Source organism: Pteropus alecto, unplaced genomic scaffold (assembly GCF_000325575.1).
Source record: "Pteropus alecto unplaced genomic scaffold, ASM32557v1 scaffold379, whole genome shotgun sequence".
In the NCBI taxonomy this organism is placed as follows: Eukaryota; Metazoa; Chordata; class Mammalia; order Chiroptera; family Pteropodidae; genus Pteropus; species Pteropus alecto.
In genome coordinates this window covers 1,640,304-1,653,540 of record NW_006443129.1, presented here as the reverse complement: position 1 = coordinate 1,653,540, position 13,237 = coordinate 1,640,304, and the positions used below count along the sequence as shown (strand labels likewise).

The 13,237-nt window shown below is 34.7% G+C and overlaps 1 protein-coding gene across 3 annotated transcripts in view; it reads right to left on the bottom strand.

The window, feature by feature from the left end:
* CRYBG3 (crystallin beta-gamma domain containing 3) overlaps positions 1-13,237 on the bottom strand; it is a 101,398-nt gene that overhangs the window by 49,433 nt on the left and 38,728 nt on the right. For all 3 annotated transcript variants that reach the window (XM_025040789.1, XM_006923414.3, XM_025040788.1), the window contains 7 exons: positions 12,383-12,427; positions 12,024-12,139; positions 10,923-11,070; positions 6,470-6,606; positions 5,143-5,257; positions 3,955-3,990; positions 1,644-1,777 (listed from right to left, as the gene is read on the bottom strand). In XM_025040789.1, the coding sequence (XP_024896557.1) occupies positions 1,644-1,777; positions 3,955-3,990; positions 5,143-5,257; positions 6,470-6,606; positions 10,923-11,070; positions 12,024-12,139; positions 12,383-12,427 (731 nt within the window). The remainder of the gene's footprint in view (positions 1-1,643; positions 1,778-3,954; positions 3,991-5,142; positions 5,258-6,469; positions 6,607-10,922; positions 11,071-12,023; positions 12,140-12,382; positions 12,428-13,237) is intronic.

Here is a 13,237-nt window from a genome sequence, read left to right as displayed (position 1 = left end):
GGGAAAAAAAGAAAAGCTACAGAGGACCTTAATACTAAAAGACTGATCAGTAAATTATTACATGATGACCATTCAAAAACATTCTGCCCAGTTTTCCTTAATAGACTTGATTAAGATTCAATTTATATACCCAGTGGGGATATTTAAAAATAGATGTTAATATCAAGTTCACTTTCCCCGGATTCCTCCAGATGGGAGAGAGATAAAGAAGGGTCTATACTACATACAGATAAAGTTAAACAGCTAACAAAAATGAAAAATGGTAGAAACTCAGAAAAAAATAATGAAGTCAGCTGCTCATCTTTAAATGGAGACATCACATTTTTTTTTTTACATCTCTCCTGCAATTGTTACATAAAAATGAAAGCATGTATATTGTATTACAAATATTTTCTTGAGATTTTTATAAAATAATTATTTTTAAAAACTTGGAAAAATGCAATGCATATCACAGTCTAGTTAATGAGAAAAAACATTCAGATCCCAAAGGGAAGAACATGCAAAGATATTTAACGAAGAATTAACAAGAAGGATGTATGTTCACAAATCAGAGAATACTGCAAATAAATACAACACAATAAAAATGTGTTTATCCAAAATGTATTTGTTCTTCAAGTCCTTAATAAAATTTTACAATTCAAGAATAAGGAATTAAGTGATTACCAATGTGTCAGACCAATTATAGACATGACCTAGCATACTGCATAGTCTCTTAGCATTTTGGCTGGTATGGCCATCTCTTGATTTTCTGCCAAAAATTGCAAATTCTAAGTCTCTAAATGTAGATGCCTTCATGACCTCAGACAAATTATTAACTTCTACGAATAAAACATTGTAGTAGTGTCTTTTGCTAGAATAGCATGAACAAGTAATACTATGTTACCGCAAATATCAAGAGGTACCAATGATTAAATTAAAACAAACCAATATTCCAAATAAACCAACATATCGACAGAGGGACTAATAGAATATTTCTGAATAGATTCCAGTATTGGGTTGACAATGGCAAATAAGCTTTGAGGAAACCTTTTTCTCCATGATTTTACCTGTCGGGCTACAAATATAAAAGGCAAAGCCCAGTGCAGTCACAGAATTTCCTGGGTTTCCTGCCCCAGTGACTGCTGAGCGAGACTGGGTTAGTAGCAGCACACTTGGGTTTATATTTAGGAGTTCCTAGGAGGCTTCCTCAAAAGTAGTTCAGGGCCAGAGGGTAACCAATATAAAAAATGTCTGACTTTGAAAGAGACAAGCCAGGCTACTTCTTTAATGAGGGAGGGCTCACTGCTACTGTCAGCACAGGAAGTCAACCAAAACCAATAGAACAGAGGGCACAAACCAGGGCTCTCATCCATGCTCAGAATTTGTGGAAAAAAAACAATTTTATTTGCAATTCTTGTTTCTATACTCTGCTTATAAATACTAAATGGTGAAGTTTAAGAAACTATTTTCTACATTTAATCTAGCTCAAAATCTCTAATACCAGGAGTTCACAAAAAGTTATTAGTAACTAATATTTATTTCCCATATTATAAACGGAATGTGTATCTTTAGACCAAGGCAGGTTGCTTTTGCTCTGCTTAGCATATTTTTTGTGTTCTTCAAAAACAGACTACTAAATCAACCACTGAAAATAAGACACTCACACTCCACCGATGACACGAATTGATCCAATTCCATGAAAGTCCCCATCATCTTTTAAAAAGTTAGGGACAGAATCTATATGTTCACTAAACTCTCTGGTCTGTCCATGGAACTGAGGTTTTTCATAAATAATAACCTGAAAAACATGAAAGAAAATTATTTAACACGCTCATATTTTAGCGCACTTACATACTGATTTACTGAAGTGGCACTAAAGACAACAGCCACAGGGACCACTGTTTTTGTCATTAATGCACAACATAGCAGTGTCTGATATTCACAAGCAATAAATGAGTATCATCATAAAGGCAAAAGATATTAAGAGTATACTTCTCTCAAATACTCAAGTATAATTACATTGTTCTGGGGCCATGACATAGGATAAACTGTTTTATAACTGGTTCTTGAATTATCTAAGTTTATCCTCGTGTTTAGATTTAATACAGACCTGCCTTATATTTAATTTCCTCCATAAGATATTAAAAACTCTCTAGAGGTTCTAGGGCATAACGATAAATTATCTACTGACTTGAGAAAACATGCTGTTTCTTATAATACTCATTGCTTTTATGGTCATTACTGTTCAGTGAGAGTAAACAGACATGCAAATTCTTGAATTTAAGTGTACAACTTCCTAAAAATAAGAAATGATTGAAAAAATTATAGTATTTTTATTCCATATTTGGTTTAAATTGGGGACAGGGAAATAAGTGTAGTAGGAAATAAATTTCCAGCATTTCATTCACTTCAAATTTGGATCTGTACAAGTATTTCTCTTCTACCATTGTGATGTTCTTCGCAAGGATGAGCTGCTTTTAGTACGTAGAAGTGGAAACAGTGGTAACAGCGCTAGTCTATCCATACTCTATCATCTGGTCCTATTTATGGCTAATGGCATAATTTGTGCGCAACTGGCAACCCATGACTGTGGCAAGTAAGATCTCATGCTAAAACACACTGAACCCAGCAAGTTATAGTTCTCTTATTTAAAAAAAAAAAAAAAAACAGATAAAACTATACAGACTGAAAAAAATATGTAGCACTACTCCTGCTGTTTTCTTCCTATTAAATTTTCACTGAGTGCTGTATTAGAAGTGATGAAGTTTTACTTGGGTTTAATACATGCTACGTATGCCGAACATATTCAAGTAAGAAGTAATTCTTTGATGAGTATGGCATAAACTAACGTCTAACAACTTGAAAATTGTGACTGTCTATGACAGCCATCCACTCATAAACCTCTGCAGCCTGTCAAACTGCAAATGTCCAAGGAAGATCCAACCTGTCACACCTGAAGTTTTGATTCAGCAGATGGGGAGACTGAGACAGCAGTCACTCAAGGAGTGTCACAGCTAATTCTGCATCTATTAGATCACAGATTCAAAATCTTGGATTTTACATGTTAAAATCACCCGAGGAGTTCTGAAAAATTTTGACCACACCCAAGACCAAAATGGTATCTCTGTGAGTGAAACCCAGGCATCAGTATTTTTTTAAAAAAACTCATATGTATGATTCTATCATACAGCCAAGATGTAATAGATACACTCAACTATTAAGTTCCAAAACACTCCATCTATGTGACTGAGAGAATGGTAGTCAGTTCCATAAATTAGGAAGCCCAAAAATGGGAGGGCTGGAGAAGCTGTGCTTTATTTTGGAGGAAAGGAAAAGAATGAACAAACCCGTCTCCACAGCTTTCCCTGGAGGTGCTGCGACCTAATGAAAAAGAGGTCTGTTTCCATCATTGGTCGCTGCACTGTTTTTCTTCCAATCTCTCTTTACACACATTTTATAATTCTATTTCCTTCTTTCTTTCCCAAAATGTGCTTAATTTTGGCACCACAACCACTCCAGTTTTCATTGCCTCTACCCCTCCCTTCAAATACTCATGCACAAAAAAACTGACATCTGACAAGAGCTATTACCACCTCTTGATCATCTTTGATCTCCTTCTTGAGCATCATTCCCAAAAGCCTGCTAGGTCTCTTCACTTGAATGTCTAGCTGCCACTTCAACTCCACCCCCCAAACAAAAATCAAACCTATCACCTTTCTCCCTTATTAGTAGGTGCTCATTGGGTTTGACCGGGTTGTCAGTACAGCGCTCCATCTCTGCATTCTTACCACTCCCAATTCTCAGCCTGGGCCCTCAGCAACCATTCTGTACAGCTGCTTCCCATCATCCCAATATCCATGAGCTAGGTATTATCAGCATATGTTCAGGTAATTGTTTTCTATTTTAATAGTTCAAAATACATAATGATTAATACTTAAACTTCTTAGCCTACTACAAAATCTATTAAAGACTTACCTTTAAGTTCATAGGCATTTCCACTTTCAATCCACCCTTAAGATGACAAGAAATTTTAACATTAGAATATTTAAAACATTTGAAAATAATTACATATGAATGTAGCTTATATAAAACTGATTAGTGAAGATTACATATCAATCAAGTTTAAGTTATAGTAAGTTTAAAATTTTAAGTATAGAACCCTACAGTAGTTAAAATACAGTCAGACTGTTCTACATCAATGGGCAAGAGGTATTAAAAAAGATACTTTACAGATTACAATAACTACAGGGAAGGCAACTGAGCTTTAGTCCTTACATACGTGTAAGGAATTAAAGATTTAATCCCACTACACAGTGTCTAAAAAAGAACAGTGGAATTGCTAGTAGATTTAAAAATCTTATTTGGTGGAGGTGATTTCTAAACGACTTAATACTAAAAGTCTCCTCTACAACTGCTTTCTAAATTAAGAGAGCACTTCCTCTTCCAAGTTGTCAATATTTTTTATCACATTTAATGTCATTGTGACCTCAAGGTTGTAGAATATAAAAGGTACTTCCCTCCTCATGAAAACCCTAATTCTATAATTTCCTTGTTTCTAATGCTATCTTACATTATATTTCTTAAAATTTCTTATTTGTCTTGCTTTTAATTTTTTAAAAGACATAAAACAACCAAAAATGGTTTATCACATAGGTTAAAATTTCATTAACAGTTTGTCCCTCAAATAAAAATGTTGGCAAGAAAATAAACGCTGCAACCACTTATCTTTAAGAAAGCAACCACTGACAGAACTGCCCATTTATTATTAATGCTGAGCATATCATTCATTACTACAATGGAAGAGTATAATCTATAAGTAATTTTTAATAAGCATCAAAAAAAAACCAAATTCAGAACTTTATTAAATATTCAAAATTCACAGCAAAAAAATTGCATGTACTGTGATAAACTTAGTACCAAGTAAATTCAGACATTTTTCTTCCAGGAAAAAATTTAAATGTTTTCACTGACATATTCTCTACAATGTAAAGAAACGGAGGAAAAAAAAAAACCAATGTATTAATAGTTTGATAATTCAGTCGTGTTCATATATGTTTCTCAAGATTGAAATGCATGAGCAATTATCACAGCTATTTAATTTTGGATTCATGTAAGGAATTAAAGTTGGGAAAAGTTTTTTTTTTTTTTTTTAAATTTGCTTACCATTTGAAGTGGATGCAATGATTTCATTTCTGCTGCAGAAAGTTCAAAGAGTCCATGGTCTTCCTCCAGAACTGTAGCTTGCCCCTTAAAATTAATATCTGGGTAGGCAAGCCAACTAAATAAGAAATGAATGGTTGGTTAAAGTATAGTCGGAATACCTGAGTCTGCTTCTCTAAAAGTTAAAAGGGCTACAAACAAAACCAAAAGCTCATTATAGAATCACACTAGTAAAACACACTCAAAGTGACTTCACCAGACAGCACATAACAAGTTAACATGTTATTAAGTGCTTACATTCAAATGGTACTTATAAGTCTATTCTGTTTTCCAAGCACTAGGCATTACTTTCTTAAAATTTTCCAATATTTAAAAGGTGTAAGCTCTTCAATTTAAGCAGACTATAACTGAAGTATCAATATCATTTCACTGAATTCCATTCTTTTTAAAGCTGCGGTGATCAGAGGTAGGGATTACCAGGTATTTTACATCTTTGATCTACATTTTTAGAATCGTCAGTTCTGTTGGCTGCCTCAGGAACAGTATTTGAAGTAAGATTCCCAAAAGACCCACCTAGCTTCCATCCAAACTTGATAATTACAGATATTTCTCATGGATAAGGTCAATTACTATGTCTATCCAAGAGTTCTAATCCATGATTGAGGAAGAAAGATGTTCTACAGTGACCTCAAAATTCCACACCACCATGATCAGGGCAGATGAAAAAAAGAGTGAATGAGAGAAGAGGGATCCATGTTGAACCAGGGATGGTTCAACCAGAATTTGTGATTCGAGCCAATCTGGGACGGAATTAAGATTGACCTGAGACCCACAGCTCTGAAGATACCTCTGGAATCACAAAGGCCTAGACTGAGATAAACCGCTTTACTTCCTCATGTATAACGTGAGAGTAGCTCCACCTGCCTTGCAGGAATAGAGAAGTAATGAACAAAAGGGTGCCATGCGCCTGGCACTGCAGAGGCTCTCAGTAACTATTAGCACTGAGACACTCTAATAATATAATTCAGGATCCAGAATTTTAGGCCAGGGACATATTTTCATTTATCTGTCCTAAAATTCGGCAGATGAAAAGACAATGGATGCACTCATCAAGAATCTATATCTGCTCCTGTGAATCATATATCAAAGACTTAATTGGGTCCAAAGACAGAATCTGTTTAATCCTTACAATAGCCTTTCTTGAGTATCCAGGAGTATAAATGAAATTAACTAAAACTTCAGAAATATGTATGTTACCTACTGAAATATGAAAGAAAAAGTTAACTCTGGCGACCACCAATCACTGTAATGAAGAGAAACTGATACTTACACTCCTGACTTCACAGTGAAGGACACAGATTTGGGGATATTCAGCTCTTCCAAACTGGGGATTGCTCGCTGTATGTAGATAGGACAACATGTTGGATCAGACTGTGGGCAAAGTTCTATCTCTGGAATACTGCAATCCTGAAAAAAAAAATGGCTTTGAAATCATCTAGAGACACATGCAGTCCAGTATTCTCAACACCCTGGAAAAACAGTTTCAATTACTCTCATTGTTCAGTTTAATTTCTTCACAAGAACAACATAAAGGAAATATTGTTCTCCATACCAGTTTTTAAAAACAAATTTTTCTAAGGAGTTACATTGGTAACATGAAAAGTACAAATATTATTGATTGAAAAAGTATTATACCATTTTTTTTCCTGCTTTGTTTTTAAAAGTCTCATTCCATTAAGCAATGTTCAGAGTTACCAAACAATCTGAATGCCAAAAGTCTGCAATCCTTCCTTCTTAGAAGCACAACAAAGCCATAGGGAGGAAAGGAGTTACATAAGAGCTGATCTCATGGGGGACATAAAAAATAAATAACAGAGAGGCACTACACCCTCAGTGTGTAATCTAATTTACATTGACAAAAGAAGTAGGAATTAAAGGTGAGGGAAAAGGAAATCTGTTTTCCTACTTGTGGTATTCTATTTATTTTCTTTAGTACGAGTTGGTTTGAAGAAAAAAGGCATTATGAAATTTGACCCTACACTCTGTTACACATCAGCAGTCACCATGTCCTTTAAAATTTTACCTGTGTACATCTCTTATGTATTCCCATTATCAAGGCCAAGACTTTGATTATGGGACTAGACCACCAGTCAAGTACTAGCTACACTCTATACAGCTGGGCTTGTTAGGACACCACTTTCTTCATGACACTCCTTAGCTCAAGATCCAAGTATATCAAATTTATATTTGTTTCCCTTCCTACAAAATGGCACCAACCTAAGTGATCTACACGAACTCTCCACAACACTTCAGTCATACTGGTCTCCATGCTATCTCCACTCTTGCTCTGGCCTCTGTAAGCCTGGTAAATGTTTTCCCCTATTCCAATTAAAGAGATAATTTTCTGTGTTCTTATTATGAAAATCTTAGTAGTCAAGTTCTAACTCAATAATGACATAATCTTTTCTTAGAGAATCAAAACCACAATTATTTTTCCCTTCTCTGAAATTACAGGTGGGCTTCTTGTCTGAACACATAATCTATCTCAGCAGTCATGCATGTTAATAATACAACGTAAGTTTTAGTAGCATAATTCCTATCTGGGACGTTGCGAAATTCAAATAATTACGCTTTAATGAAACAGGTAAATGCAATAACAATTAGAGGTGACACTTACTGGACTAAACAACTGTATTTTTTTTATAATTAGTTTTGCGATTTTAAAACTGAAATTTTCTGATTTTTTAAACCTTTCTCCAAACTGAGTTCTTACTACTCATCAATAATCATTCTTATTAATATGTAAAATCAAGCAAATTGATGCATCTTATTTTCAGAAAGTTAGGTCTAAAATGCAGTAAGAGGCATAACCTAAAATACTCTTTCAAGTATGAAAATGTATTTCAAGTTTCATTTCAAAAATAACCAGAAATGTCCATTACAGTCACCTGTCAATCTTCAAGGCTCTTTTGTTTGTTATTAATAACAAAGTTCTAGTAACACTATTTAAAATGCTGCCATATTCATGTCCCCCCAGGGATCTGAGGTACTGTAACAGAATACATAACTAAGTGTCTCACACAAAGAAGTTTCCTCTGCATTGTGTTATACAAACAATGTTTGGGTGGTGTACTTTAAAAGGGAAAAAGCTAAGAGGCATTAGAGTCTACTACAACACGGAAGAAAATAGCGTAATGGAAAAAGCATAACAATGTCTAAAAAATGGAAAATAAACAAAAATAAGAATGCTTATGTTCTCAAATACCTTTCTTAGAGGACCATTTTTCTTCCTCTAGTTGACTGAAAAGGATTTCACTGATAAGTTCTAGCTTTTTCATGGTGGCTACTCACAGAAATAATGTGTTTCACAATACTTGTATGTCCAAGGCAGTAAACACTAGCAACTGAAAGGAGCTCTATAGTAGCCTAGCAACAATCAATAGTTTACTCTTAGTAGAGAAAAGTTTATATGGCTTCCTCCAAGACTTTTCTAGCCATGATATATTTTACAAACATATCATGGCAAAATTTGCAAGCTTAGACTATTAAAGCAATTAGCAGAAAGAGAGGCAAAGATACAGGAGACAAACAGGGTAGGAATGAATTATAGTTAACAAAAACAATAAGAAAATCTATTTGTCTCCACCTTACATAAAATAACTTCAGTTACTGATCTAACAATGGATCTCTCTCTTTTCAGCTCATTAATGAGGTCACAAACCTAAGTAAACTCTGACCATAAGAAAAATGTCATTCTTTTAAAAAAATATTAAATGCACAGTAAACACAGTAATTTGCAATATTTGTTTGTTTTATCTGAGAAAAGAAGGCATCCCCCAATTATTTCCACGGAGGCAAAGATGTCCCTAGAGCACAATCCACAATTGCTGATAACTGATGGTATCTTCTGTATCTAGTCACAGCAAAATGAAGACATAATACAAGTATTATCTTGAAAAGAACATTTTGACCAGAGCAACTAAAAGATGATGAAACAAGATAAATTGTAGGCTTAGGTGAATTTGGAATGGCCACCATGAAAGTGAAGCTATCAACAGCCAGATTTTGACAAGGTTGCAAAAAGGAAGTAGTGTGATATTTGATTCTTACTTTGTAAAATATCAGAACAATGCTAATGCCTTTTCCATTCAATGCTCAATAGTTTTATTTTCCTTCCTCACTAAAAGTTGCTCGCTGTTTAAGATATGTGAGTACTAACACTGCAATTTAAAAAACAACTCCAAAACAAACAATGAAAGAGGAAAAAATGCAAACATGGTTTATTATTTCTTGTAATATATTCTAAGCAAATGGCGGATGTGCAAACATCCATTTATATACCCATGCTTGACAGAATGAGTTTTTTTGCCTGATTTTATTGTGTTTTGATCTCAAGGGTGGGCGGTGAGGTGGCTGCTCTTTACAGTATCTTATTCATTGTACTTCCTCCCTAGGCCTGGCGTGGTGCCGGACATTCACAAGGAAGGCGCAAAACCACAAGTTATTTAAATCTTAGATGATTCCACTTACAAACTAATTATTCATTTCAAGGAATTTCTAGTGTTAGCTAATTAAGGGAGTACTGTAAAGGAACATGGCCTTCTACAATGTGGCCAGCAATCTCCTTGCAGTGCCACCAATATTCACCTCCTGTTTCCTCTTTCAAGATTCCAATCAGGTGCCACCTCCTCCAGGTGAGGCACCTCTTTTCTGCGCACCCTTAGGGCCATGCAGAGCACTTCTCACATCATGTGGTCATGTGACACAGCTGTCTGTCTCCTAGACTTTAAGCGATCTGAAGAAAGAAGCCCACTCCAGCTGGTATTTCTATTCCCAGTGCCTATCACAGAATTGGGTCCAAAGTAGACACAAATATGTATTAGATAGATTTGTTACAGTTTTGCAGTAAGTATTAATTCACATAAAATACATGTAGACATCCCTTTATGAGTTTTTCTGTATGCTATCTTTAATTTTTCTATATGCTATCGACAACTATCAAAGTTTAAAAATATCAATCCAACTCATAAGATCCACCCCAATTTTTATGTTTTAAGCAAATAAATGAAACCTCATAATTGAAAAAAATATATCCATGACTGTCAAAGTAATTGCAAAACTGATGTGCTATGTTACTGCTGAAGGAACTCTTTTAATACATGAGAGAATTCTCTCCTTATCTGACATCTGTCCTTATCACTAATTTACCCCTCTAAACCATCACAGTATTTCCCACAAAATATTTTTTAAGACTGAAAGACTATCCTCATTTGTTATTAAATATTTTCTAAACAGAAAATTAAGAAAAGCAACACACCTTCCATTCCTCTTCCCATTTTTCCTTCTCTAATTTCTCCTAACACTTATACCTATCTCTCCATCCCTCCCTTTCTCTCTCTCTCTTTTTCACACACAGCCTTCACTAAGGAGTACAAATCTACACTAGAAAAATATATATTTGGAAATATTTACTATTTTCCTAAAGATGCCTGGATGGCATACTCCTATTTAAAAAAAAACTACACACACACACACACCACACACATACATATATGCATATATATGTAACAATTTATGGGCCAGATTATTACAGGTAATATTTTAAATTAACATTCATTTAATGCTTTATATGTATAAAGTGAGTTTATCATTAACGTGAAATGAAGATTAATAAAATTAGCACGAATATTAACAACCATTTATAAACATTGCTAGACCAAAGTATAGCTTTACAACATGACAAAACAAAACAAAAAATAGAAGAAAAGCAACAGTTCTGTTACCTTTAAGACTCGTCTGATAGAACCCAATACAAAGTTTCTTTGTGGATGCTTTCTGTTCTGAAGGACCCAGTCACGACTTAACACTTTTTCCCCTTCTTCCAACACACATTTCTGACCTTGGAAATGTGGTTTCTCATATAAAATCCAGCTGAACAAATATAAAAGCATGACCAGTTGTAATTAATTTTCTAAGAAATGAGGCATAAAACAAATGATAGTAAGTCACAGTCATCTTATCTATTTACATTTTAAAATCTGGGCTATTTTCCACTATTAGCATATAATCCTATTTTTGAAATGATGATGTATCCTAATTTCAGTATAGAGAAATAGTATAAGAGAGAATAAAAGTGCACACAACTTTCCATCTATGGCTATGCCTATATTTATGTATAGATGCACTTTACAGATATTGTATACACAAAGCTATACATTTATATTAAAAACAATAGCTTAACAATTACAAATTCAACTTCTACCCTAATTTTCCTGTCACTGGATAATAGAGCACGTGTGTCTCATTTTATTACATGAAGACAGCACTACACCATACTGGTTACGATATAAATACTGACCAGTGTGTAACCAAAATATTAGGCAAAGAAATTCTGCGTCCAGCATGTCCATGGACACGGTCCATAAGAACAAATGAGGTTTTCACTCATTTTTGCATCATACAAAGAATCCTTCACTTCTTGAGCATATTAGCTACACGAATAACTTTAAGTATGTGGCCATCACATTCCTTGGCATCTCACAAATTTTGAACTTATTTCCAAAGCTATGCTTCATTCAACTGAAGCCTTCAGCTCAACTTGCCAAATTTGTCCTGCTAATAATGCAATTACACAATGGTATTGGTTGTATATATTAGGTCTTGCTACTTACTGCTGTCTTTAAGCACTAAAAAAAAAGCCTATATTTTCTGCCACAGTAAATAAAAGGGACAAGTCATAAAGCACTAATAATGTTGCAAGATATTCTGTCAAAAACTAGAGGAAAGGGAATGTGACTTTAATAAAAAATAGAAAAGCATAAACGGCAAGAAAACATATTTAATTTGGGAGAAAAAGTGCTATAAAATTTTAAGAGCTCTCTTACCAGCCTCTCACAACTTTCGCCAGGATCCCATTCGGAAAGGACCATGATGTAGCATCACGAACATTACAATAGACTTCTTGCTTATATTTACTTCTATGGAGATCATAGATAACCATCTGCAACATACAGAAAGTAGGCACAATAACTAATTTTAAGAATGCATTTAAAAGTCTAGAAAGTCCTAGAATATAGAAAATAAAATCTCCTATATATTTAAAAGTAAACATTACTTTAGATGTTATATCTTTGAGTAAAATTATCCTTTGCTAAGTCAGTTAAAAGTATTTACACTCCCTAAACGTAAAAGTAACCATACTTTTCGTACTGTAGCTTAGTCTACGTAAGAAATTTATGCTTACCTTCCCAGGTCTTGGGTTATGCTTCAGAGTTTGTCTATCGATATTCTGAAATAATAGAAGAAGCACCAAGCTGTAAGAAACATCAACTGAAAGACGTACAGTTCACTTCTTTTGCAGACACAGAGCCAATATATCACATACGTGCAAGATGTACCTCCAAGTACCACAATGAATACAAAGCTCAATATAAAGTGAAATAATGTTTGTCTCTGCTCTCAAGAATGTTACAGCTTGGAAGGCAGAAATGGATGATCACATACCCATGACTCTTCTAAGTGGGAGATAACAAGTTAAACCCACAGGAAAAATACAAACAAAATGCCAGGTTATGGAAATTAAGGGAAATGGCACCGGCACAGAGGTGAGGTAATGGTAGAGAGAGATTCATAAGAGGCTTGTCTGAAGAAGTGATATGGAGAAGACCTCGAAAACCAGGATTTCAATAAGTGAAAACTGTGGCAGGTTGGGGTGGCGGTAATAAGGAAAGAAATTCCCAGAAGGGAACCATCTCGAGAAAAAGTATGGTGGTAGGAAACACAGGATGTGTAATCAGAGCATGAGGCGGCAAGGTTGGACAAACAGCATTTGAGGGCCATGTGATACAGGGTGAAGAGGTTCCACTCGATTTGGTAGGCAATGAGGAACCGTTAGAAATACATTTCTTCAAATCTCATCATTTCTTTTAAATGACTTAGCCTTACAAGCTATTGGTTGGTATTCAAGTATCACTTTTTGCTCCTCAGGCTTTTCCAGGCAAAGATGCAGGCCTTGGGAATCTTAAAGTTCCATAATCTTGAGAATGCCAGAAAGGAAAAGGCCCACATTCAGTGGATATTATACATTAGACAGTTATAC